Source organism: Nymphalis io, chromosome 15, assembly GCF_905147045.1.
Source record: "Nymphalis io chromosome 15, ilAglIoxx1.1, whole genome shotgun sequence".
NCBI classification, from domain to species: domain Eukaryota; kingdom Metazoa; phylum Arthropoda; class Insecta; order Lepidoptera; family Nymphalidae; genus Nymphalis; species Nymphalis io.
Genome location: NC_065902.1, coordinates 3,580,674 through 3,607,755, shown reverse-complemented (window position 1 = coordinate 3,607,755; position 27,082 = coordinate 3,580,674). Strand labels below are relative to the sequence as shown.

At 34.6% G+C, this 27,082-nt stretch overlaps 1 protein-coding gene across 5 annotated transcripts in view; it reads left to right on the top strand.

The window, feature by feature from the left end:
• The first annotated feature begins 115 nt into the window (after window positions 1-115).
• The window catches only part of LOC126773894 (huntingtin-interacting protein 1), a 28,171-nt gene continuing 1,204 nt past the window's right edge, over window positions 116-27,082 (top strand). The window contains exons 1-24 of one of the 5 annotated variants that reach the window (XM_050495133.1): window positions 116-421; window positions 11,755-11,845; window positions 16,138-16,248; window positions 17,186-17,338; window positions 17,505-17,662; window positions 18,201-18,262; window positions 18,731-18,908; window positions 19,182-19,302; window positions 19,653-19,760; window positions 20,257-20,357; window positions 20,657-20,753; window positions 20,841-20,904; window positions 21,075-21,184; window positions 22,015-22,115; window positions 22,254-22,662; window positions 22,976-23,749; window positions 23,906-24,247; window positions 24,711-24,861; window positions 25,089-25,243; window positions 25,319-25,439; window positions 25,778-25,995; window positions 26,098-26,339; window positions 26,450-26,679; window positions 26,753-26,910. In XM_050495133.1, coding sequence (XP_050351090.1) covers window positions 11,810-11,845; window positions 16,138-16,248; window positions 17,186-17,338; window positions 17,505-17,662; window positions 18,201-18,262; window positions 18,731-18,908; window positions 19,182-19,302; window positions 19,653-19,760; window positions 20,257-20,357; window positions 20,657-20,753; window positions 20,841-20,904; window positions 21,075-21,184; window positions 22,015-22,115; window positions 22,254-22,662; window positions 22,976-23,749; window positions 23,906-24,247; window positions 24,711-24,861; window positions 25,089-25,243; window positions 25,319-25,439; window positions 25,778-25,995; window positions 26,098-26,339; window positions 26,450-26,679; window positions 26,753-26,910 — 4,200 coding nt within the window. In that variant the 5' untranslated portion in view covers window positions 116-421; window positions 11,755-11,809. Of the gene's footprint in view, window positions 422-2,078; window positions 2,159-11,754; window positions 11,846-16,137; window positions 16,249-17,185; window positions 17,339-17,504; window positions 17,663-18,200; window positions 18,263-18,730; window positions 18,909-19,181; window positions 19,303-19,652; window positions 19,761-20,256; window positions 20,358-20,656; window positions 20,754-20,840; window positions 20,905-21,074; window positions 21,185-22,014; window positions 22,116-22,253; window positions 22,663-22,975; window positions 23,750-23,905; window positions 24,248-24,710; window positions 24,862-25,088; window positions 25,244-25,318; window positions 25,440-25,777; window positions 25,996-26,097; window positions 26,340-26,449; window positions 26,680-26,752; window positions 26,911-27,082 lie in introns of those variants that run through there. The other 4 variants (XM_050495134.1, XM_050495132.1, XM_050495136.1 and 1 more) reach the window with 4 other exon arrangements.

The following is a 27,082-nucleotide window of genomic DNA, read 5'->3' as shown; positions in this document are numbered from 1 at the left end:
AACAGAGATCAGTTAAAAAAATACAATCGGGAAATCAAAAATTCGTTGATGACAACACTGCCACAGAGTACGATAAATAATTAAATAACAGTTTTTATTAGTGACTGTTTGTGGATTGACGTCTGGAGATATTTTGTCTTCAAAATTATCGAAATTACGTGTTTTTTTTTTAAATAATAGGACATAAATAATTAGTCATATAGTACATTTTTAGTGAGTGTATTTCAGTGATTAATGTTTAAATATTATCCGTAACTAAAATAATATTACAACCGATCTAAATCTGTGGTCCTTGATTATAAGTATTTCGTAGGTGTCTTTTGCATGTGCAGTTCATATGGCGTCATTATCACTACCACGAGTATTACAATTGAAGAAGAACAGCTTGGATGCTGAGCGTGAGCAGTTTGAAAAGTTTCAGGTAACAGAGAACTTCCTTAAGTTGTAAAAATAGGTTCGGTATGATAGTTGTTTATATGTGTCTGGCTGCTAAAAGTATAAATTTAAATAAGAAATGTTCATCGTTTGTTTCAATAACTTTCTTACAGCGAATTGTCCTCATTTTCGTTGAATATCCTTTACAAAAATTAATTGTAACTTGTATATTTATTTTATTTAAAATGAATTACAACATTTACATATAATGCGCCAATGCATTTATTAATAATATAAACAAATAATTAAAAAACATAAATGTATACATAATGTACAAAGTTATAAAGTAATCTACAGTTCAATCTACTTTACAGAAGTAATATGTTTGACACAAGCAATTAATAATAAAGCTTACATATTATTAATAACTTGAATGAGCAAATTTTTAACATTTTATTCAAGAATCTATGATTTATGTGCGAATGAAATGTGTGAATTTGAAGAAACTTGCATGGACATTATCTTCTCGCATGAGTGTTGGAGACTATAAAAAATTTGTTTAAGACTTTAAAGTAGAGTTAATTTAGTGTAATGAAAAACTTCCTATAACAAATAAAATATAAAATAAATTTATTAACACAAATGATTAACAAAACATATCTAGTAACATTGATATTAGTTTGATTTTGTTGGCTTACATTGAAACCCCTACATTGATGCTGAACAGCTATGAAGCTCTGTCAGGGAAAAATAGGTATATATTTAGTTTTCAGTAATTATTTAATATTACTATTATGACTAAACTATCAGAATTGTTTTACTGTTAAATCAAGTTATACCCAATACATGGATAAAGTATATTAAAAATATATAACAAATACTGACATAGCGTAAATCTCAAAGGCTAAGTTAACGGACTATATATGTATAATAATTCATTTACATATTAAAACGATTATATAAAGTTATTGTATTAGAGAAATTTAGTCATTTTCTTCATTCCACATAACAAAAACTCTCTATAACGAAAAAAATAATTACAGTAACAGTACAGTAACAGCCTGTTAATGTCCCACTCCTGGGCTAAGGCCTCCTCTCCCTTTTGAGGAGAAGGTTAAAAAAAATTATTATAAAATTATTATTATTAATTCACAGCATTTTTATAAAGAGGATATCTTACATATGTATTTTTTGATTTCTTAAAAATATATGAAAATGTGTTCATGTAGGAGTAGCATTATAGTTACTTCTGTTACAACACTGCATTACATCAGTCTAATTCTCAGTTGTGTATACAAACAATGTAGTCTGCCAGCTGCTTATGTAAACAAATAATCTGTAGTCTTCAGATTGTACATAGCCTCACAATTATCTCTATTTTGCTTATAACATTGTAAGCTAAACACTTAGTTAAAGTGAGTTTTAATGAAATCTATTTTATTGTTCTATTTTAAAATTTGTTTCATGTAAATTTTTATTATTCGAATGAAATATAAGAGAAAATTTTTATTCTAACATAACATCCTATTTAATTTCATTAATTAATTATATTTATTAGTCATAAAAATAAAAGTTTGAAACATTTTGCCGGCACAATGACTCCAATTTCCATGTATGATAATATATATCTTGTTATCTTTTAATAGATAATAGCGAAAAACGAAGCACACGATAACTTATCTATCAGACTTTATCCGTTTCACCTCAGTTGTGATTCAACAATGTTAACAATACAATAGTTTAAAGTTGTTTTTATAAGTTCATTGTTTGGTTTAAAAATTAGGTGAGTGTTTTAAATATAGCTTAATCCATGAGATAGTGTAAATGAACCGCAAAAAATATAAGTCAACGACTTCGGTCTTCTCCGGATTAATTGTTTAATGATTTAAAATTTCTACGAATTACCGTAATAGCGTCAATAGCGTTAATTATTGATTACTGATTTTACGGAAATGTTAAAATTAATAAATTATACATATATGCGTAGTTTTTACAAATATACAAAAGTATGAAAGTACCAATGAGCAATCTGATTAAAAAAAATATGAAATCGTTTTTTTTTTAGGATTTTAGATATTTAATTATATTATTATTAGCTAGCCGGCTTCGCACGGGTAAAGATCTACATAGAACATTACTACTACCTACTACGACATAATATTGAAGGACAAACATACAAACATTCGTTTTTATTTATATTGATAGATTAAGGGAATGAGTACTTAATGTTGTGATATGTAAATTGCTCAGTGATATGCTTGTGTTTAAAAATAACACGCTGTTCTTTCGCGGGTTTTTCGGGTCGGGCAATATTTTTTTTGAAACGATGGCAACTTTTACTTTGACTATCAAAGTATGTAATGATTTTTCCATTAGCAAAACGAAACGAAAGAAAGGGTAAATTTTATACAAGTTTTTTTATTAGTTACAGAGTATTAATATACGCAGTATGCCGTTTCGCATCGCCCACTCGTATGGGTCAAATATACTAACAGTCGGTGCGAATCTTTATCTATAATTTGCGTTTCGTTTGTATGCTCTAAAATATGGTTCTCGTGTTGGAAAGCTTGTACTGGTCAAACGACATGATTGTTATCTTCCGCCCACAACGCTTCGTTTGTTGTATCTGTTCCCGTTACGTTTTCATGCTCGATAAATTTCTGAATGCTAACACTAACACTTATTTGACATTAATATACAGTAAGTAAATTTGGTTTTTAAAAACACTCCCTAATACCCTTATTACATTTTGATAACAAAATAAAGAGGATAAATTTTTTGATAAAAATATAGAGGCATCTTGCGGGCCAGCAAGGCGGGGGCGGCTAGTGCAGAATATTCTTCCCGACTGTACTGGCTGTCGTCGCTTTTGAACTCTACTACCACTTACCATCATTGTGGAGTAGTCAAATGCCCCGGAAATATAAAAAAAATAAAAAATAAATAAATCAGTAATTTTGCACTTTTACCGTTTAACCTCTGATACTATATCGCTATTTAAGGTTTATCACGCTAAATACCTGTAGAGCTAAATGTAGTCAATTGTAATTGAACATAGCCTATAAAATTATATTTTAATCGATAAAGATGTTATAATAAAAAATAATGATTTCCTCCCGACCGTTTTCGGTCGCGGCGGCCAATCTCAAGAGAGATCAGCCAGCTGCGCAGGACATATTATAGTGCACAAATGTGTGCGTAAACGCAGATGCACTCTCGATTCCCTCGTTCTCATAATCCGATGGGACGGCAATCCGACACGACTAGAGAGTTCAGGGGCCATACTAACTGCTTTACGTGCTTTCTACGGCGAGGGATTGTACTCACTTCCGACTTCCAGACTCTAGGCTGCTATTACAGAAAAATAACGAATATTACGCAAAGACTTTTTATTGGCCCGACCATGGGATCTGCGGCCTACATCTAGCCACTAGATTAACGAGGCAGTCAATAAATAAATAAAAAATACTTACTAAACATATTTTATTTTTGAGACATTTATTGAGACTATCAAAAAATAGTTTCATTATTTTAAAGTTACGTAAGTATAATTTTAAATATTTTTTGTGTTTTACAATTATGTGGGAAGATTTATATCAGGATGAGAGCTATATTTAAAAGTAGTTCTGCCATTTTTTTGCAAACAATTGCGCGAGTTGTACATTGTTTTTAGTCTATAACTAGCTACTGGTAACATTAAAATATATTTCAATTATTAACAAAATGGCAACTAAAAAGATACGGTATACAAACTATCTTTAGCGCTGATATAAAAGAAAAACATGAATATTATATTTATATAATCAAAAAAAAGCTTGAAGGGGGCTTAAGTATTGTAGGTACGAGGTATGAAAGCAGGTACTCAGTTTTTATCTGTAAAAACTTTCAGGCAACATTTTTGATGTTATCTTTATCAAAATATTAAATAGGTATTCTTGTTAAGATAACCAAAATATGAGATTAATGGATGGTAACAGTTGTTTATCTTATGTTATTAACATTATGGTTCGCGTCGTTTATGCTTCATATAATTATTATGTACTTCACCTGCGCATGAGTCACGATACGCATCTTATTTAGACTGTAGAGGTATTGGTAACAACTCGATTGTTCCATGAATGTGCATAATTTATCGAGGCGGATATTTATTGAACTTTATAATGAATAGCAGTTTTCCCTAATATAACAGTTCTTGTTATGACCGTTAATATTTCTTCGGATTCTCTCAACCGTTTACGTTGGAGCAAAGGGCAGACACAATAGCTAACTATCGCGACCTGTCGATGGATTGGATAATTGACTTCGTTCCAGGTCATTCTGAAGTTTTTCGCTTCGCCGGTGATGTTGCGACGCCACGTCTGATTCGGGCTCCCGTGTCTTCTTTTGACGGTTCCACTAGTCAGTCAATCGTTAATATACTACAGCTGCAATATATTATATAAATCGCAATTACGTGTCGAATAATTTACGTGTTCGACGGTCATTTTCAACGGTTAATTTTACATGGTTACTAAAACAACATAAACATTAGATTTCATAGTTACATAAATGTCCTCACAATGAGAGTGACTATTTTGATATTTACTGCAGGTTGATGTCGTGAGAGAATTCGTACACTTGTAAACGTGAGTGTTATATAAATACAAGGTAAACTCGGTTATTTGACCCCAATAGTAAACAATGTACCGTAAATGGATTTGATACCGTGTTCTGGAATTGGTCATATAATGGTGCTACAAAATAAACACAAATCTTTTAATATATATGATAAGACATACAAGGCGCTTCTATGAAATGCAAGGTCTTTAAACTTTTTTTTTAATCTGTAATAACAAATAAGGTAAAAATAAAAGCGTATTTAAGTTAAATTTTCATCGTTAACATGATATCAAAACCTTGCTTTTATCAAGATTATATTATACGTAAATAAAATGATTACACAGGCTTGATTCAGTATGGCACAAACATTTTTAATTGTGAATAAGTGGGAATAAAGATTAAATTAATATATAGAACGCTAAACACGCTAATGTAATATATTCTTCTTTATGTTTTAATAAATAAATAATAATGTTTGTTTGTTTAGTTCTCTATAAGTTTCTAAACTATTCATCCGATTATGTTGAAAATTTGGTTAACAGGCCTTGGCAAAAAAAAAAAATTGTATGTTTGTCTTTTAATATAAACTTCTTAACTTTTATGGAGAGCCTTATTCTTCCCGAAGACAGGACGGGTAGCAAATTTTTCAATATATTTCCAGCTTCTACATTCAAATTTAACGTACTAAATTACGTACAGCTTAGTGTTTACTAAAATAGGGAAACGCATATTGTTTTGAAATTGAATACTAACCAGCTTCCTTAAGCGGAGATTTAACCCAATTCTTTAAGTGGCTTAACATAATTTCCGTAAGGTTTCCGACCTTGGTGTATTGCAAGCTATTCCCACGGTAAAAAAGAAAGTGCTGTACGCGTTACACTTCTTGTTTAACGACTGTCCGCAGTTTTCTCGTCTAACTGTAACTTTCCATCGTATTTTCGTTTACAACGTTTTTTAATTATAATTCAATTTTTTTAACGATTTCAAATGAAAATATTGATAATGATGATAAATTTCAAAGTAACGTTCTTCTCAAATATATTAAAATGCTTATCTTTTAAAAGCATTTTAATTTATTTCAGAAAGATAGTCGAGTAAATAAGTTAATTGTCTAAGTTAACACTTTTGTCCATAACTAACACTGTGAGGATAAACTACTTTTAACATCGTCAATGCTATGTCAATCCCGAGATAAGATGTTATGACCCTTGGCTTATGATGATATCGGTCACCATTCAAACCCTGTGGATACTTTGTATTGCTGCTAAATGCTCAGAGCTCACCAACGAATACGTATTTATATAAGTATGTAGTTTGAACACGCGAATGTTCGTGGGGAGTAGTGTGTAGGTACCCACATTCATTGCTTTCCGTTATATTATAGCGAGCGAGCAGCGTGTAATCAAATTATTAGTATGAAATATGGAATATGTATGATGTATTATAAAAAAATGGATATTAAGTTTTGCATATGGTTTGAATTCGTAAATTTTTTACACAAAAAACTTTTGATGGATGATAGATTCGTTAGTTTTAAGGTCATAAAACTGAGGTCTGCCATAAATTAGATGCTCTTAGTGATTTCTTCATTTTGAAAAACGAATACATACGTCATTATATTTTATACTGGAAATTTCGTAAATGAATAACTTTATACGTGACACTCATTATCTTGCTACATAAAATTGTTATTTACGCGAAAAGCTATCCTTGTTGAATTGTATGTATATTTTAAACGAAAAATTACTATTGATTAATTATAATAGAATTATCATTTACAAATATAATAATTTATAAATAGCTATACAATAACTAGGCGACCACGACCGCTCTGACAAGAGTGTCTGACGACGAAGAAGAATACAATAACTCTTTCGATATATCTACGTAATATTTAATCGATTGGTGTTTATCATAATATAAAAAATTAAATGAAATTGGGAGAATTTCCTTTGGGACTATCGTTTTTACCCGTTATATTTGATTGCAATACTGCATGTTTACCTTAAATAAATAAATTTCATAATATATTGCGTGTGTAAAAATTAATTATGTAGCATTGAGTTTGATTTGTGACTGATAACCTAAGATCTCCCGGACGATAGGCGTAGGAAATTATGCGAAGGGCAATCACCGCTGGACGTCCTCTTCCGCACTCATCTCGTGTCCATGTACTGTGATGATGTAATCCAAAAATATTGTCATCACAAACGTAACAAAAATGGATTTTTAAACAATATTTATACTAATAAATGAGATGGTAAATTGGTATGATGGACGGTAGATGAATAAAACTAACCACTATACATAGAACTTATACATTATATCTATACTTCTATACTAATATTATAAAGAGATAAAGTTTGTGAGGTTGTAGGGGTAATCTCCGGATCTACCTAACCGATTTTGAAAATTCGTCTACCAATAGAAAGCCACTTCATTTGTGAGTGTCATGGGCGATCATATTAACCCGAAATATTTTTTTTTTTATAGAATAGGAAGGTGGACGAGCACATGGGCCACCTGATGGTAAGTGGTCACCAAACGCCCTTAGACATTGGCATTGTAAGAAATGTCAACCATCGCTTATAGCCAATGCGCCACCAACCTTGGGAACTAAGATTTTATGTCCCTTGTGCCTGTAATTACACTGGCTCACTCACCCTTCAAACCGGAACACAACAATATAAAATATTGCTGTTTTGCGGTAGAATATCTGATGAGTGGGTGGTACCTAGACGAGCTTGCACAAAGCCCTACCACCAATATGAAAATACTTTTTCGTAGTAGTGGGATTTGCAAAGGTCATTCGTCATATTATCCACAATTAGAAAATTTTCGGAATAAGTAAATCGTTGCCTAAATTTTTTAAATAAAACTATTTTTTTTTTAAATTTAATATTAAAGAATTTATAAGAAAACTTTTATCATAAAATACTTAGCGAGTTTAGTGATTATATCTAGAAAAAAGGTAATAGTTGTTTTCAATTTTTGTCAGAAACGGTGAATAATATTTTTATTATAAATGTTATTTTTTAAATTGATCAATGATACATTTGGCAGGGCGCTTCGTATTATTGTGTATTGGTTATCTCCACACATTTGCAACTAAGGTGTTGCGTCGCTTGTGCCTTTAATTACACTGACCCAATGACGCTTCCGAAAAAAAATACAGACTAGACGGTATTGCACAAAAGTCTAACATCGGTAGTACACACCTACAACCAATTCACAACCGATATCAACTATTAACGGTTATGCAACGCGAGTATCATGTGCCGTTACGGCGCTACGCTTTAACGTTGCTGATTTTTTTTGCATTGTAACAGGTTGTCGGTCCAATAGAATGTAACACCGATTATATCATGAACAATCAGCGCGTAAAATGGACAGTTTTTTTTGCACAACATACATCCGTAACCGTACCGTAACAGCCTGTGAATGTCCCACTGCTGGGCTAAAGGCCTCCTCTCCTCTTTTTGAGGAGAAGGTTTGGAGCTTATTCCACCACGCTGCTCCAATGCGGGTTGGTAGAATTCACATGTGGCAGAACTTCAGCGAAATTAGACACATGCAGGTTTCCTCACGATGTTTTCCTTCACCGTAAAGCACGAGATGAATTATAATCACAAATCAAGCACATGAAAATTCAGTGGTGCTTGCCCGGGTTTGAACCCACGATCATCGGTTAAGATTCACGCGTTCTTACCACAGGGCCATCTCGTTTTTTTTTTTTTTTAAAAAGCCGAGATGGCCCTGTGGCGTAGTAGTGTTTCTGCGTAATTCAAAACGTATAAATCTTTCGCCTTTTACAACATACATATTTTATTATATTTATTTTTAACTTTTGGCGTTCAACTCGTGGGTATAGAGTGAGTCCTTTTCCGTTTCAGTTCAGCCGTCCGCTGTACCATGTCTCATGGTCTCATGTGAGTTTCTGCATAGCGTCATAGGGTGCGAACTTTACTGTGATTGATGAATCACAGTCCACGATAATGATAACGAAATATCGTGGGTAGTATTCGAAAAATTCTTCGAAAATAATAAGATTAGTCAGCTACTCAGAAAATGATAAGTTACTATTTGATGAATGCTGAAAGTTATAAGGTCTCATTACCGATGTCATTGAGCGTTCATAAGTTTGCTGAATGCCTTCTTACCAACAACGGAAGACTAGACTGCATTGTGTAAATACAATACGCCTTTTTCTTTATATTCGTTTCCCTCTTCGCACTGATAAAATCTGAATTGTCTTCCTGTTTCAATAATTATCTGCTATTTATCGCCATTCAGTTAGTGCTATACTTATAATTTTCTCTTGGGTATCAATGTAAAATTGTAACGGCATTATGACTACGACACATGACTGCTGTCATTTACTTTTTAAATGTGTGTTTGTGTTAGCTTTCGTTATTCTTATTTCTATCATCTTTTTTATGGCTAATACTGAATACAGAACAGCAAATAATGTTTCCATTAAACTAAAGCTTTAAAGTTCCAAGCCCTGTATTCTAGTTTGAATCGTGAGTGACCCAGTGTAATTACAGCCACAGGAATGTTACATCTTAGCCCTGTTATTGGCAAAGCGTTGACGGTTTATATTTCTATAATTGCAAAAGTCTACAAAAAAAAGGGATATAGTACATCGAAGTCGTTTGTTTGTAAGACAATTAAGAAGAAACAAAAGGTTCGTTGCGTAATGTGCACCATTGTCGCCGGATAAATAATGTACGGAAGTGACACCGTCTAGTTGTTGCTGTGTCCGTTTTATACGTATTTTTAACAATAATATTATAATTTACAGTTCAGGAATTACTCTCATCATTACAACTAATTATTATATTTATTAACAACTTTATCGCACATAATTGGGTTTGCCTTTTTAATCGAAACTTGGCTAAAATTATTAAAAAAGACAGAGCTCATTTATACATTAACCAAGCTGAAAAGAAAAATAAACTAATATAACATAATATCTATATAATAATAAGCTCTATATAATACCAATATATGATAAATAAAACGTTTGTTAGATAATAAGTACATGCAATTGTTACAACATACAATATGTGTATAAACAAAACGAGTGACGGGCTGCGGGCCTACGGATAGGATCGTAAAGTGATGTTTCCGGATTTAATCGCAATTGTCGGTCGACACGAGAACCCAGTTTAGGCACATTGACATTTTTGAATGGTGCTGTATTAAAACAATTTTCGGTTTTAAAATCTTAAGTAAATTACGCAAGTTCCATAATGAGATTCGATGCTATAAAATTCAAGTGCACAGATTACATTTTCGGATATCATGGGACTAACATTATGACGAGCTTAACGTTTTATCTAGAAAGGAAAAACATTTTCCGAAAAACTGTTAAAAATAGTTATTTATAATGAAAGAACAACATTTTGTCAAGTTTTTAATGTATATAAGGATAAGTAAGAGAATATCTAAAACAAAATACTAGTTGTATGGACTACTGTTAATTTTGTTATGTAAATGTCAACCTAGAAGCATATATATATGGAGATTATCGTGAATCCGTACGTCCGTTCGTGATACCCAGTACTATAAATTCATTGTATTTGGCATTCATTAATTCGCTTTATTTACATTGATTACATTTTCTATGCCGGAGATAACGATTCAATTCATATAATCTAACATCGTTTGAAATGGGAGGTATATACAGATAAAAATAGTTACCGTACAAATAATGCCCGCTTTGAATGGTAACAGCATTTTTTCGTTTAGTATCAATTCCGATTCTCTGTTCAAATAGATCAGACATGGCGAAATCGCGTGTCTAAAGTCTTATCGAAAAATGTCGAGCATGCTTCAATAAATAACTAACGTAAACATTTTATAATAATAATAATTTCATTAGCACTTACTACGCATTTGTTTTTTTTTTTGTGACTAAGGCGTTTTTCTGGTTTGAAGGTTACAGTTAACGCAATGTTTATTATAATGTGCGTTAGTCCTTGTAATTATGTATAATAAATATAACAAAATATGGTGTGTTGTTGAATGAAAAAAAAACGAACCTATAAGATGTATACGTTAATGAGACATAAAATTAAGGTTTTTTTTTCATTTTGATAATTTTTTTAAAATATTATTTTTAATAATTTTTTTTTGTTACAGGTAATAAATACAAATCCCTTCTTAAAGTAAGATTGTAAAAGATCAGGTAAAACAGTTTCTCTTGTTTCATCCTTACATAAATGCAATTATGATATTAACCGCATTGACCTATAACGGGACCGTCGTGGTTCAATGCTTTACATATAGAATATACATTACATAGATCATATGGCATGTATATACACATGTGATGAAATATTAAAAAAAATGCATGATATTCAATACTCGTTTAATTCTTAAATTGTATTGTTATTACATAAAAATAAACTAATTTCATCTTTCTCATTAAAATTGCATCTTTATTAGTCCTTTTACATAATTTACATAACGCCATTACGCCCTAACCAATCAAAAGTACGGATATTCGAATCTTAAAAAATTATAGATTTGAAAAGTATACATATATTAATGTTTTTGTTTTGTTGTTACTAAAAATATAAAATTGTTTTTGTTCATATATAATTATTGAAAAAATATATAGACAGAAAAAAAAACTAGTTTGTCACACATTTCCTTTTGTAGTAAGACATGTTCTAATATAACATCTATGGGAAGGAATCTGGCTGGATATTTTTTGTACGTAATGGCCCTAAAACTAACTGGACTAACTCTCGTCGCCAAATCTCATTTCAGCCTGGTACAGCACTTACTAATGCATGCTGAGTTCGTGTTGCACTAACACCTTGCTATGGCCAATCCTACAGAAAAACGCTTCCACCAGCTGGTAAGTGGAATAATAATTTGTTTCACGATCGTCACATGTATTAAGCAAAGCATTCAAATATCGAAATGTAACTGAATTATTTTCTCCAATTAGTATCATTATCGTGATTACACGCATAGGTGAGTATAGATTAAAGTATTTCCTTGTAATAGAACAACGAGCCGCTCTGTGTCACCGTTTCACGAACCGAACTTCGAGCACCACGCTAAACTTTTTTTTACAACCACCGAATAAAATTTTCTTATATAGACCACTCAATTGTAAATCGTCAACAACTTGTCTATTATTGTGAATGATAATTTGGTTGCCATCTTATATATCTCTATTTTTATATTTTTAATACAACCCAATCTCTCAGTCTCATAATGATAAACGCAGCGCACGCGATTTGCAAAACCAACATTTCATCCACCATCAACCGACATACGTCGAACGCAGCGTCGAGCATTCGCAGGATCATCAGATTACATTACTTGGAAATGTTCGAAGAAGTGTTTTAGCCTGTACTCACTTTATTAATCATCCCATGTGACGTTATTTGTACATTAGTAAGCGATCGTTTTCGAGTTACGATCAACTAGCCATTAAAGTTTTACCTCGTTTTACAAGTCACATACGTGATCATCATCGAAACATAAGTATGAAACATCTTTTATTGTTACCTTTTGAATTACGACTCGTTGACAATTCCATCATCCTTAAGCAAAACGAATCAATTGGGTATGGTAACCGGATATTATAATTGATTAAGAAGTAATAGGTATTTAGTTACAACTTCTTTGCAGTTTGTTTTTCTTTGTCTCAATAATGAGGAAACAATATTTTCATGTAAATTTTTTATTAAATTATTGAATTAACATTCATATAATGTGCCTACTGGTTGCCAACAACGCCTCGATTAATATTATAATACACGTGTAATCGATTTCTGCTTGGTGCTTTTAAATTAATACATACTACAATCTTAATGTAATCATTTAACAACAAACATACATCTTATTGTTAGTGATTCATTTTGCATTCACTGACATTGTTTCTTGGTATGTAAATAAACAAAATTGACTTCAAAGGTTTGAATCATCAATTTGAATCAGTGTAAATAAACGCTCCAAGATCTTACTCCTGGTGATTTTTTCTTCGTTTCGTCTTTTGTCCGTTTTATTGTTCAGGCTGTGACTATGTGTTGTATTTTCATATATCTATATATTTACTACTAGATTTCGCGTGCGTGAGGGAGGCTGCCCCCTCCCTGACGCGTGCGTAAACTGGTGTTCGGTATAAAAAAGTAAGACTATGTCCTTCCTTGGGGTTAACGTTTTTTTTTTCAGTTATTTTTTTATGTTATTAGCAGGCGGGAGGGTAAATGGGGACACTCGATGGTAAGTGGTTACAACAGCCCATAGACATTGGCGATGTAAGTAATAAAAACCATTCTTTACATCGCCAAAGTACCACCAACCTTGGAAACTGATATGTTATGTCACTTGTGCCTGGCTTGTAATTACAATGTCTCAGTCACCCTTTAAACCGGAACGCAACAGTATAAGTATTGCTGCTTATCTGCAGAATATCTGATGAGCGGGTGGTACCACCCAGACGGGCCTGTACAAAGCAATACCACCAGGTAAACTTTTTATCTATAATAGTAGTATTTAGATTATATCGTGCTAATCCCGATATTTAAAAAAAACTTTTTGCGGTAATTAGCCCGTTAGGTAAGTTATAGACGGCTTTCCAATAGCAGGAGAAGTAAAGAAGGAGAAGTTATTAGCCAAAGTCAAATTAAAAAAATATATCTTTATATATAATATTAATACAACACTATGCTGTTTACCATATAAATGCACTTTAATTTTTCTTTGAAAGCTTAGATAACAACTTCGTTGACATTCAAGATGCCTTCTTTCATTAGTTCATACATTAATAAATAAATAAATATCATAGATTATTTTAAATTTCGACCAATGACGTCATGTCAGTTCAATGTCGAAGTTGATTATTTATCTTTACCCCTCCTGCCAATCGCATCGGCTATATTTAACATCACGTTAGACCCACGGGGGTTGAGCTATAACGTTTAACGCGGGTGAAACCACGAGGATCAGCTGGTTAATATGATGAAGTTGAGTTTTACTGGTGGTAGAGCTTTATACAAGCTCGTTTGGGTAGGTACCACCCACTTATCATATATTCTACTCCAAAACAGCAGTACTTGGTTTTGTTGTGTTCCGGTTTGAAGGGTGTGTGAGCCAGTGTAATTACAGGCACAAGGGACATAACATCTTAGTTCCAAGGTGGGTGGCGCATTGGTGATGAAAGCGATGGTTAACATTTCTTACAATACCAATGTCTATGAGCGTTGGTTACCACTTACCATCAGGTGACCCATATGCTCTCCGCCTTCCTATTCCATAAAAAAAAAAGTTGAGGAGTTACTAAGTTTGAACGCGGTTTTCTCAGGTACTATTATTTTGATTTAGATTTTTTTTCGCTTAAGGTAGTTCGTTTATTAAAAAAGGTTATAGCATTAATATTAGATACGACCTAAAGAAGCCAAGTAGTAACTATAATTAATAATTAATCTTCTAAGATGCTTGGTATATATATAATGAGGTACACTTGATTATTCATACCTACTCAACATATGTCTATATGACACATTTTTATGAATAATTTAATGTAACGTCCGCGTCGGCGGTATCCATATAAGCATATGTATATTAGCGAAATAAAGAAATGTCTCGTGACTTTAATTTACTTTTTTTTTAATTTACCTATGGCAAATAAATTATCCCACTACTTGTAATTTTATTGTTTCACTATGCGTGCGGCACGTTATTTAATTGGGTCTAGTAACACACTTAGTAAACGAGTACGTTGCAGGCGTTCCTTACACGTATACACGTGAACACTGACGTCATGCAGAATTATTAATTCGTGCAGAATTTGTAATGTGGCAATACCATATTGTAAAGTATACTAATATCGAAATGAATGATAAATAACTAATTAAAATGTTTGGTTTAAAATTGAATGTTTGACAACGAGGTGGATGCCCGGATTAATATGATAATAATATTCGTTTATCATTTCAAATTAAGTAGAAGATAATGGCATGATTCAGCCTGTAAACATTTTACAAGGAAATATTTCCTTTGAATATTATATAGGTAAGGTAAACATTGAAATTGTTTACATGAAAATACTTGAAGTAGAATCATGATCTTATCTTGTACATATGGAATTATATTACTTTACTATATACGTCAATACTATTACTGCTTATGATAATTAATAAATATTCAATTATACTTACCAAGATCTATGTTAAACCATAGAAAGTATTTAATGTGTAGTAAGTGGTAAATAAGCAAGTCAATTGTACAAATATATACGGTACACCCTAATAGGAAATAGATTTAAAGTATAGGGGAACTGTCATAAAATTTATCGATATATGTATAACATACTAACTTGTAAGTTATAAATGCGAAAATGAGTTTGTTTGTTGGTTACTCTTCCCCCTCCCCCCTTCTCACACGGGTTAAGCCTCAGGCTGAAATTATATATAGTATCTACATAATCGTAAATATTTCAATTGTTATTTGTCAAATGTATATTAACACAAACCCAAGATCGTTATCTGCATGACATAGACAGTTGTTTAGACGCAAAACTGTATTCGATTTTCAAATTTTAATTGGTGAATATACAAGAGTACCTTACATATCCTATCCTCCGAGGTAATTCTGTCAATATGTTCCCTAATTTTACCTTTTTGTCTGACAGAGGTTGTTGACATTGATTTTATTTAGAATTTTGTTCCCGTGTTGTTGTTAAAAATAAGACCCACGCACAACGCGAAGTAAACACGTGCATGCTTTATTTTTGGTTCCGTTGAACAGATTCATTGCATACGTGTTGTTATGTGGGTTTTAGGATTCCGCAGGTAGCAAGAAACTTATGTTTTCAGACTGGATTTATATGCTTTGAAGGCATTTTATGATAATTATACAAAATTTTATATTTTATTAAAATTCCCGATTTTAATAAAATATAAAAAGACTTCCGAGTTCCTGCTACCAAGCTATTGTAAGGTTGTGTACATAATAGTGTAATAACCGCACTAATAATTTTCTTTCGTGTGCGTTGTTGTATATAGTAAGCCGAACCATTGTGTTGATTGAAAAAACTTCTGTAGTTTCAATGTGTATATTATATGACATGTGTATTGTAATGTTATTAATTCCATACTCTTTTTATATGGTATATATATAAATTTTTAATTCCAGACTCTAGCCATCCAGAAGGCCATAAATTCGATCGAAACCCCAGTAAAAGAGAAACATGTACGAAGCACGATCATCGGTACATTTCAAGAGCAGAGTGCGGTCACCTACTGGGTATGTTTTTTTTTTTTTAAATAAATATTAGATTGAAGACAAACAGACTAGATAACAATTATGAGGTCTCGGATGTTGCCTAGAAAATGCTTTTTATCTCTACTCTTGAATGCACTCTGAAACACAGCCGCTAAAAGGACGTTGACTTGATTATGTTTTCTGGGTATAAAGGTAAACGGACTTAATAAATGATCCACAGCTTTTATTTACTCGTATAATGGACATTCCCATTAGCATAAATTGTCAGTCTAGTCTATTGTATTTACTGTAAAAGGATCACTGTATTGATATCCTGATGGATATTAATATTTTTCGAAGAATTCATCAGAATTTATTGCAAACATTAAATGTTCCTACTTATCATTTCTGTCAGATTATGACAAATACTAAAGGCAAAGGGTGATAAAAAACTGCGGGGCTATATTTATTGAATCTGCATTTCTCTCAACTATTATGACGTGGTTACCAATTCCCATGGTGCTTTAATAATGACGTTCGATCACCCCGAAGCCACCTTGGCTTCCGTAAATTTTCACTCATAAAAACTGGCAATGTAAGAAATTTAAACCAATTCTTACACTGTCAACGTATGTCAAACAACGGCAAGGATATAGGGTGCTTTGTCTTTGCCTTTAATTCCTCAATTCAAACTAGAATACAGTAATATAAAGTACTTATATTTAGCGGGAGAGTAACTGATGCTTTGTATCCAATTAGATATTCCTTGTAAATAGCCCACTGGTAAATCTACTCTAAGATGTACAATACAAATCGATCCTGGCCATTTATAAACTAGAATACTAAAAAATTGTAAAGGGACAATAAGTAGACAAAGGGTCGATAGTTTAAAAAATGGATCGACAAAAAAATAATATAATACCTAATTTCCAGTCACTATTAAAAGGTTCAATGTTTATTAAAGTTTATGATTTGATAGATGGTGGCGATCCGGCTACCGCTGCAGGACAACAGGATCGTCTCGTGGAAGTTCTGCCACGTGACGCACAAACTGCTCCGCGAAGGTCACCCGGCATGTCTTGATGACTCGCAGCGCCATATTGGAATGATCGAAAATCTTGGCAAACTGTGGGTACGATCGTTGTTTTATTTTCCTATATATTTTTAATTTTCAATATCTCCCACACTTGTTTACTATGGGAGTAGTTGATTTTATAAGTTATTGTTAATTATTGTTCTTTTTAAATGTAGATCAAATTCAATGAATACAAAAATATAAGTTCTCTTGTTTTTTGTAGGTTCATCTCCGTGAAGGCTATGGAAGATTAATACACTTATATAGTAACCTATTGGTAACCAAGTTGAAGTTCCACGCCCGCAATCCACGTTTCCCCGGCAATATGCTGTTGACAGCTGAAGAATTGGATGCCATCGCTGAGAACGACGTGAACAATTAGTGAGTTACAAAACATTAAATTTTGTTTAACAATAAAACGCAATTATATCAGTAACAGTAAGTAACAGTAACAGCCTGTTAATGTCCCACTGCTGGGCTAAGGCCTCCTCTCCCTTTTGAGGAGAAGGTTTGGAGCTTATTCCACCACGCTGCTCCAATGCGGGTTGGTAGAATACACATGTGGCAGAATTTCAATGAAATTAGACACATGCAGGTTTCCTCACGATGTTTTCCTTCACCGTTAAGCACGAGATGAATTATAAACACAAATTAAGCACATGAAAATTCAGTGGTGCTTGCCCGGGTTTGAACCCACGATCATCAGTTAAGATTCACGCGTTCTTACCACTAGGCCATCTCGGCTTCAATTATATCGAGGTGCTATATTTAATTAATTTTTAAATAGTAGAGTTGTCCACGAGAAGATGACATAAGTCAATTAGATATTTATACTATACGTAATTGTTAAATGGTTTTGTATACAGCAACCGTGCTGTAGTGTTATGTACTCAACAATTAAATACATTTTTATTTTCAGTTTCCAACTATGCGTCGAGCTGTTCGATTATATGGAAGACATACTCACTCTGCAAGCTGCAGGTTCGTGTGATCAATTACAGTTTTATTCGTAGTTGTAAAATAATTCATAAATTTTACACAATATTATCGAATAAATAATCGTTTGAACACTAGTTTATTTTATTCGTTGAACTACAATATAATATGTATTAAAACCGTCTGAACTGTCAAACAAAGTTTGAAGTGACTTCGCCCGTTAAAGAATAAATTAATAGAATAGAGGAGTAAATTTTCACAACCCATTCAACATTCACACATCTGCTCTGCAGCACTATTCCGTAACAATTGAAGTGTCATTATTCGCCTATAAAATGTTGACAGCCGACTTATGGAGACATACTATTTTGACGCGTGTATTCTTGAATGTTATAATTATTAAGGTCAATGTCGCACATCACTGTGGGTTTCGAGTTTGCTCCGTCAGATTAGTCCCACAGGCCGTTAGAGGCGGGCGTAATAATCAGCGGCAGGGGCCGTCTGTGCCGGCAGTGTTCGACAGCCTGGGCAACGCGCGCGCGAACTCGATGACGGCGAGCGGGCAGTGCCGCCTGGCCGCGCTCATCCCGTGCGCGCAGGACTCGTCGCACATCTACGACTGCAACGTGCGCCTGCTGTTCCGCCTGCACGCCGCGCTGCCGCCCGACGTGCTCGCCGGCCACCGCGAGAGGTAGCCGGTTATATATTTTTTTATTTTTTTATATGCGTCGGGAGGGCAAATGACTCTACTCCACCTGATGGTAAGTGGTAGTAGAGTCCAAACGCGACGACGGCCAGTACAGTCGAGAAGAATGTTCTGCACTAGCCGCCCCCGCCTTGCCGGTACGCAAGATGCCTCTTCACGCCTCATTTGAAGGAACAAGTTTTAAGTAGTTATTGTAGGAACAAATATCTCATTAAATGTACGTGCACAGTAATAAAAACAGCTTTTCTGTTTGAATAGATTTCGACAGCAATTCAAAAAATTAAGTTCCTTCTACAAGCACGCGAGCAGTCTACAGTACTATCGGAACTTATTAACGCTGCCAGTGTTGCCGTCGAATCCGCCGAACTTTTTGCTTCAGGTAACAGTACAGTTAATATTACCCACTATGGAAGTCGTGAATGAAAGTAATTATATGTTCACCGCCCCGCATGAGATGAATTGAAATCATCTCGCATTCATCCCGAATTCATCATTTTAGATACAACTTCTACGATTTGTCACAAGACACAAATGTGTTAGAATTTGATCCGACACATGCAATTCTCTCGATTTTTTCTTTCACCACCAAAAGCATGAGAATTTTCATAGGATATATTTTTATAAATTAGCCAATGAAGGCACAGAGGTGTTTCACCAGCTATCTTCGGTTAAGAGTCACGTGTTCTAGTAATAAATAACGTATTTTTACTAATTATAAACTCGTTTCAGAGCGACTTCGGTACATACGTAACCCCTGTGGTGTCTATACCAGAACAGCCTCCGGACGAAGTGGACGCCGTGGGATCCCTTATCGACACATCCGATAATTTTAGCCAGGTATTATTAAATATATATATATATTAATTATTATAATATTTATTAAATATAAATATTTGTCAAAGATATTCGTTTTTTATTGTACGTTTGTGATGGGAAGTTACACGTAACATGTAAAATGATGGAATGAGTCAAATTATTATAGACATTGGTTGGACATTGCATATTATTATTGTATTTGTAAAAAAGTCTAAGTATTCTATATTTAAAGTACTATTTGCATTGAGGATTTTTGTTGTGTGTTCATAAACTGTTCATAGATTGTCGAGCGTCTCAAGACGCGTGCAGTTGTGTTTTTAATTCATAAAAAGAACGTAAAAAATACAGTAACTTGCAACCTTAAAAGCGTTGAAAGAGATAGCGTTAATTGTCTTATGCAAAAATAAATATTTTCACTGACGCAAATAAGACGCCCTGCATATGCAGTCGCTTTGAGTTTGCTTTGAAGGAATATCAAAGTGTCCCGATTTGTAAACGCTCGAGTGTTGTGTCGCAGAGGGCGAGCCCCGAGCAGGAGGCGCGCGCGTCGCCCGCCGACCCGCTCGTGGAGCGCGACCGCCTCATCGAGCACCTGCAGAACGAGCTCAAGAGGATGAGGTTACTTTCACATTCTTCTATATAACGTCTGAGTTTGCTTCCTTCCGCGTGTACCACGTTGTATTTTTTTATAACCGACGATTCACCCGTCAGTCTGCCTGACTATGTAGTCACTCTATAGCATTTTAAGATTATTTAGTGATTCGCAGTATAGAATGCCTGGGATCTCTTCGCCATATTGTATATAAATGTTTTACGTATAAACAATGTTACTTTCCTCGACCAACTGTTTTAGTTTCAATTTTATTTAAATACAACAATCATGACAAAACATTTAAACCAAAATAATTCATATACAGGTTAGAAGTGTCGCAGATAATACAAGAGAGGAACACGATGCTGGGGTCAATGAGAGAGCATTGCGCAAGAATGGAGTCTCAACTGCGTGCGACCAGAGTAAAATAAATCTACCTTTAATTTACATAAGTTTTCGATTAAACCTTAAAACTACGTCAAGCAACAAAAACAATCTCATTGTTTCAGAACGAGCTTGAAGAAGAAAAACAGAAAATGGATATTTTGTCAGTCGAAACGCCGGAAATTAAAAGTATGATAACAAAATTGTAACTTACAAATAAAATAATAATTCGAATTAATCTTATATCAATCAAGGAATATATATATATATATACACTCCAAAAAAAGGAGTGGGGGAGGGGGTGTTCAGCAATGTGACATTTACCAGCTGTTACTTTATTAACAATTTATCTTTCACAGAAAAATTAACACAGACTGAAGAAAAGGCGAAGATATTAGATGAGAAATTTCAGAAGTTAAAGGGTGCTTATACGCAGTTACGTGAAGAACACATCACATTGATTAGACAGGTTAATAGGTCGATTTTTTTTTGTATAGACATGCTAGTGTTCAGTTTTTAAACAGGTGTTGTGGTGGTAAGGCTTTTTGCAAGCTCGTCTGGGTAGGTACCACCCATTCATAAGATATTTACTGCAGAACAGCAGTACTTGGTATTGTTGCGTTCCGGTTTGAAGGGTGAGTGAGCCAGTGTAATTACAGCCACAGGGGACATAAAATCTTACTTCCCAAGGTCGGTGGCGCATTGGCTATGTAATTTGACATTGATGACATTTCTTATAATACCAATGTCTAAGGGCGTTGGTGACTACTTACCATAAGGTGGCCCATATACTTGTCCGTCTTCCTTTTCTATAAAAAAAATACTGGTCTAATTCCAATGTACACTTATATAATAATTATTCTTTTTCTTCTTGGTAGAGCTTTTGGCAATCTCGCCTGGGAAGGTACCACCCACTTGTCATATATTCGACCGCCAAACAGCAATTTGTAGTTTTGTTGTGTACTCATTTTAAGGGTGAGCGAACCAGTGAAACTATAGACATAGGTGACTGAACCTCTTAGTTCCCAAGGCTGGTGGTTCATTGCGGATGGTTTTTAATACTTTCAGTAACAATGTCAATGTCAATTTGTATTATTATGTAGCAATAAGTTTGTATACATAATGTATATACATTATATTTTAACTGATCTCAGTTATCAAATATCCTAACAAAGGTTGTATGGAAGATATCTATGCTGCCTAATCGGGAGCGCCTTCTGTACTGAATTTATTACTATATATCTTTGTTTATTATATATTGACTTATGTAATTTCAAAATAAATTATTTACGTTTTTAGAAAGCAGAAGTCGACAAAAACGCATCAAGCTTAAGAGCAGCCGCCGCGCAACATGAAAGTGCAAAGACAATGTTGCAACAACAGCTGAATGATCGAATAAAGTACGTGATGATCACAAATTTTTTATTACTTTTATGAACAATTGTCTTAAATAATATTTAAATAAATTATTTAAAAAAAAACGAAACTTGCTTGAAATATAGTCCTTTATATTATTATCAAGTAATTTATCTTTTTAGAGATGTTGAACTACTACAGCAGAGTGCTTCATCGAGCGAAGAAATTGAAGCTTACAAATCAGAACTGACGAATCTTAGGAGCGAACTCGAACAAGCTCGGCAGAAAGAAGTAGAACTAGAAACGTTGAGAGCATCAATGGAAGCTTTGGAGATTGAACATAAGACCGCCACCACCGAGCTCGAAGTGAAACTCACGGCCGTGACTAACGAATTGAAAGATGTTACGGAAAACAATGAAAAAATAAAACAAGAAATAAGCGAAAAAGACATCGAGTACAGTAAAGTTAGAGAAGAACTAATATGTCTCAGACAAAAGAGTGGGGATGAATACAAGAAAGCAGTCGAGGATAGGGAAGACGCATTGAAACAGCTTTCTGAACTAAAACAGCAGTATGAACATGAAAAGCAGGTCAGTCACTTTACGCCGATATTTATTTCATTTTCACAAAATGCATGGGATTTTTAAATAATGAATAACTAGTAATTCTAGTATATATACTCGTAGTAGTAGTTTTTAAAATTAGAAAACAGTATTTTTATTTATATAGAGTAGTGACATCTGGGGGTGATTATTATTTTATGGTCTTCTGTTGTTTATGCTAACGCATGCTTGATGAAAAAAGGCTTAACACTAAAAAGTAGTCAATTAATAGTAGAAAAATTAAATTGCTTTAGGTAACACTGCATGTTCTAACATTTGATAAAAGGTTTATTTTCACTAGGAGCAAATTAATTATACTAACAATTTACAAGCCGATTTAGAAACATTTCAAATGAAACTTACTGAAACACAAAGTAATTTCGAGCGGCAATGTAGCAAATTAGATGAAGAGTTGTCGGAAAAAAATCAAGAATTTGATAATATTTTAAAGGAAAAAGAGATTGAAATTGAAGAAGCTGTTAAAAAAATTACATTATTACAAAATAATCTTGATAGTATCAAAAGTAATAACGAAGAAGTGATCAGTAACCAAAGAAATGAGATTGATGGCCTTAAAACAACGATTAGCGAAATGATGCAAAATAAAGAAATATCCAAAAAGCTCATTGCAGACTTGGAGAACAAAATTACGGCTTTAAATAATCAGCTGGAAGAAGAAAACAGTGAAAAATTAAAATTAACAAATGCTCTTACTGAGCGAAGCGCAGAGGTTTCAGATTTAGAAAACAAAATTAAATCTTTATTAGAAACTCTGAGTAATAAAGATACTTTGTTAAAAGAACTCGAAGATTTAAAAGACGATGAGTTAAAAGAACAACACACAAGAGTTGAAAATCTAGAACAATCTATTCAATCAAAGGATAATTTAATAGAAGAAATTACATTAAAATATCAAGATCTGTCTTCGAAATTTGAGCAACAAACCATAGAAATAGATACTATTAGAAATGATTATGCGAATGAAAAGGATTCTTTGGAAAATAAACTTGAAGAATTGACACTTGAAAATGACAAAACAGTTGCTGAACGAGATATTTTAATTACTGAAAAACAGGTTTGTATTTATCAGTTGGCTTAAATGTAACGGTTTCACCAATAAATATTCTTCTTTCAAATGTCAAATCAAATACAAACATCCGCTTAACTTTTATAAGTAAGGCCATTAGTGGTTAATCGTAATTTAATATTGTTATTTGTAATGTTTTATCAGGATCTTGAAACTATAGTAATGGGGTTAAAGGATATACAATTAAAATCACACGATCAGATTGAACAAGCGTTAAAAGCAAACATTGAATTGGAAGCTACATTCAAACAAGAGATAGAAAATATAAAATCACAGTATGAACGTACGAATTTCGAAAAAGACAACGAAATAAAAATATTGTCTGAGACGTTAGAACGCAAGGAAGATGATTTTAAAAAGATAAACATTTCACAAACGGAAGAAATAAATAAGTATAAAACACAAATAGAAGAATTTGAAGAATTAAGAATGAAAGAAAGAGAGGAATATACTCGTACGATATCTGATAGAGAAACAGAAGTTCAGGTTAGACTAACAAGTGAATGGTGTTTGTTGTGTGTTTATCGAACAAAAACCTGTGCTTTGGTGGTGGACATATTTATTATTATGAAATGGATACATTATAAATGTATAATAAAAAGCGACTACGATTTAAAAAAAAAAAAAAAAAACAAAATTGAAAAAATATTTTTTGCAGTTTTACTAGTAACTGTTATCAATTTGTTGCTTCGATATGTGTCACACTATGTCTTGTGTATATAAACCTTTTTTCATATCTCGTGTAACCTGAGCTTATTTGTGGTTTTTAATTTCTTATCTTGAGTATTAGTTGCATGATATCTAATGGCATGTTTTATTTTCCGACTACGCTCTATATCTGCATCTCAACAAATATCTGCATGTGGAATACTTCCGGTTGGCCCTATTAATGTACGTTACTGGACTGGACTTCGACGGCGTTACGTTAAGTATATTCTCGATAAAATAGTTGATTGAAGCTAGATTAGAGCATGCTGAAAGTGAACGATTGAACGCCGAGTGTGAATTACAGGACTTGTTGCAACAAAACACAATCCTCGAAGCAGATATGGGCTCGCTCAAAATACAACTGGAAGAAGCTCATCAGGCCGTCAAGAAACGTAAGTTGTTTTTGCTTTGGACAGACGACGAACCAACAGACGCTCTGTCTTATATTTTTTAGTGTTTAAAAATCCGCTATTATTAATGAAGCTTTTTTATAATATAATTAAATTTAAAAAAGTTAGTTAAAAGAGTTAGTTAAAAGGAATTTAAAGTTATGTAAAAAGATAAAATTTGCATATAAGGTTCATTTTTTATTGTTAATGCATTTGATATTTTTTTTCAGAGACGTGTCGATTGGTCTCCTGTGCCGGTGAAACCGCTTTAGAGGTGATAAATGAAGCACAGTCTGCTTTCGAAAATTCGAATGCTCAAGATGCCAATAACCTAGCCGCGGAGTTAGCTATTAAGGCATTGGAGGAACTCGCCAAAAACACGCGGGTTAGTTTATAAATAATAATTTTGTTTTTCCTTGTATCTTTAGTAATACAACTAAAATCACGTGATATAATTTAGGTTGAAGGCAAAGAAGAAGACGTAGCTAAATCTGCAATTTTCGCGGCTCACAATGCGGCAAAGCTTTCCGCTTACATCGCAGATCTATCCAACATTACCACAGACATAGAGCTGGCAGATAGTAAGTATCGCTTCATTCACATTCTATATTTCTAATTTTTAAGCGATTGACCTCATATGTGTCGCCTCTCTTTTATACGTGACATTGGCAGAATATTTTGCTCTCAACTAGCGTAGATATACGCCAAAAAAAGCAAACATTCTATATTTAAAATGAATGTACTCTTGACTACGGTTTTATTACGATCACGGGGACCTTTCTCACCGGAGACTAAATAGCCGCTTAAGAAACATTAAAATATACTCTCAGGCAAGAAACTGGTCCGACGATAAGGTTACATAGGTAATTAAATACAATAGAGATTATTTATCAGAAGATCTATTTTACTACCATCGTAGAACTGAACACGGAGTGCCGCAACATGTTGACGTCGACGAAGCAGTGCCTGGAGTCGCTGCCGGGCGGCGGCGTGGAGGCGGCGAGCGCGCAGGCGCGCGGCGCCGTGGCGGGCGCGCTGCGGGCCGCGCTCGGCGCCGACCGGCCCGCCGCGCGCGCCGTGGACGACGAGCTGGCGCTCATGGACCGCGCCATCGAGGCCGCCGCCGCGCAGATCGAGGCCGGTCTCCCCGCTAAACGCTTGCACATAGCGAGTCATTGCTTACAAATGTATATGCCCGAATTTAAATATCTAAGTAACTCTATGCATTTTGATTTACAGAAAATGTTAGCAGCTAGTCGAGCCGCCGATACGGGCATTAAACTAGAGGTAAACGAGAAGATCCTGGACGCTTGCACTACGCTGATGGCCGCAGTCAAGATCCTCGTCCAGGATAGCAGGAAGCTGCAGAACGAACTGGGCGATCCGAAGACTCGCCAGAAAATGTACAGACGAAATCCGCAGTGGTCGGAAGGTCTGATTTCTGCTTCGAAAGCGGTCGTGTTCGCTGCCAAGCTGTTGGTGTGAGTGAAATTTTTTTTCTTTTAAATTAGATTTCGAGTATCCCATTTCCCTCAATATACAAGGTTTTAGAAGGAAGTAACCGCAATGTAAAAATAAATGCGTCTCACAGAACGTCGGCGGACGAGGCGGTGGGCGCGGCGGGGCGCGTGGAGGGCGTGTCGGCGGCGGCGCACGAGGTGGCCGCCAGCACGGCGCAGCTCGTGGCCGCGTCGCGCGCCAAGGCGCCGCCCGCCGCGCCCGCGCTCGCCAGCCTCACCGCCGCCTCGCGCGCCGTGGCCGCCGCCGCCGGCGCCGTCGTCGCCTGCGTGCGTGGCGCCTCCGCCCTCGTGCGCGACCAGGGTGAGTGCTGCCCCGATCCGCGAGCCCGTCCCTAGTAACGTGCCAGTGAGCTAGAGCGTTGTGTGTCGTACAGAGGCGCTAGACACGTCGGCGCTGTCGCTGACGGCCACGCGGCGGCTGGAGATGGAGAGCAAGGTGCGCGCGCTGGAGCTGGAGAGCGCGCTGGACGCGGAGCGCGCCAAACTCGCCGCGCTGCGCAAGCGACACTACCACCTCGCGCAGCTGCACGAGGTGACCGCACACTGTACTTAAAATATTTACTCGAGTAGAAACATTTTTTTATATAATAGTAATGAATATAAAATCTGTCTGTAGTAAAATCTGTAAATCCATATAAAATCTGAACAGAGTAGCTTACAATTGTTTAACCACACAGCCACTATCCTATATACCGTCCGTGGCG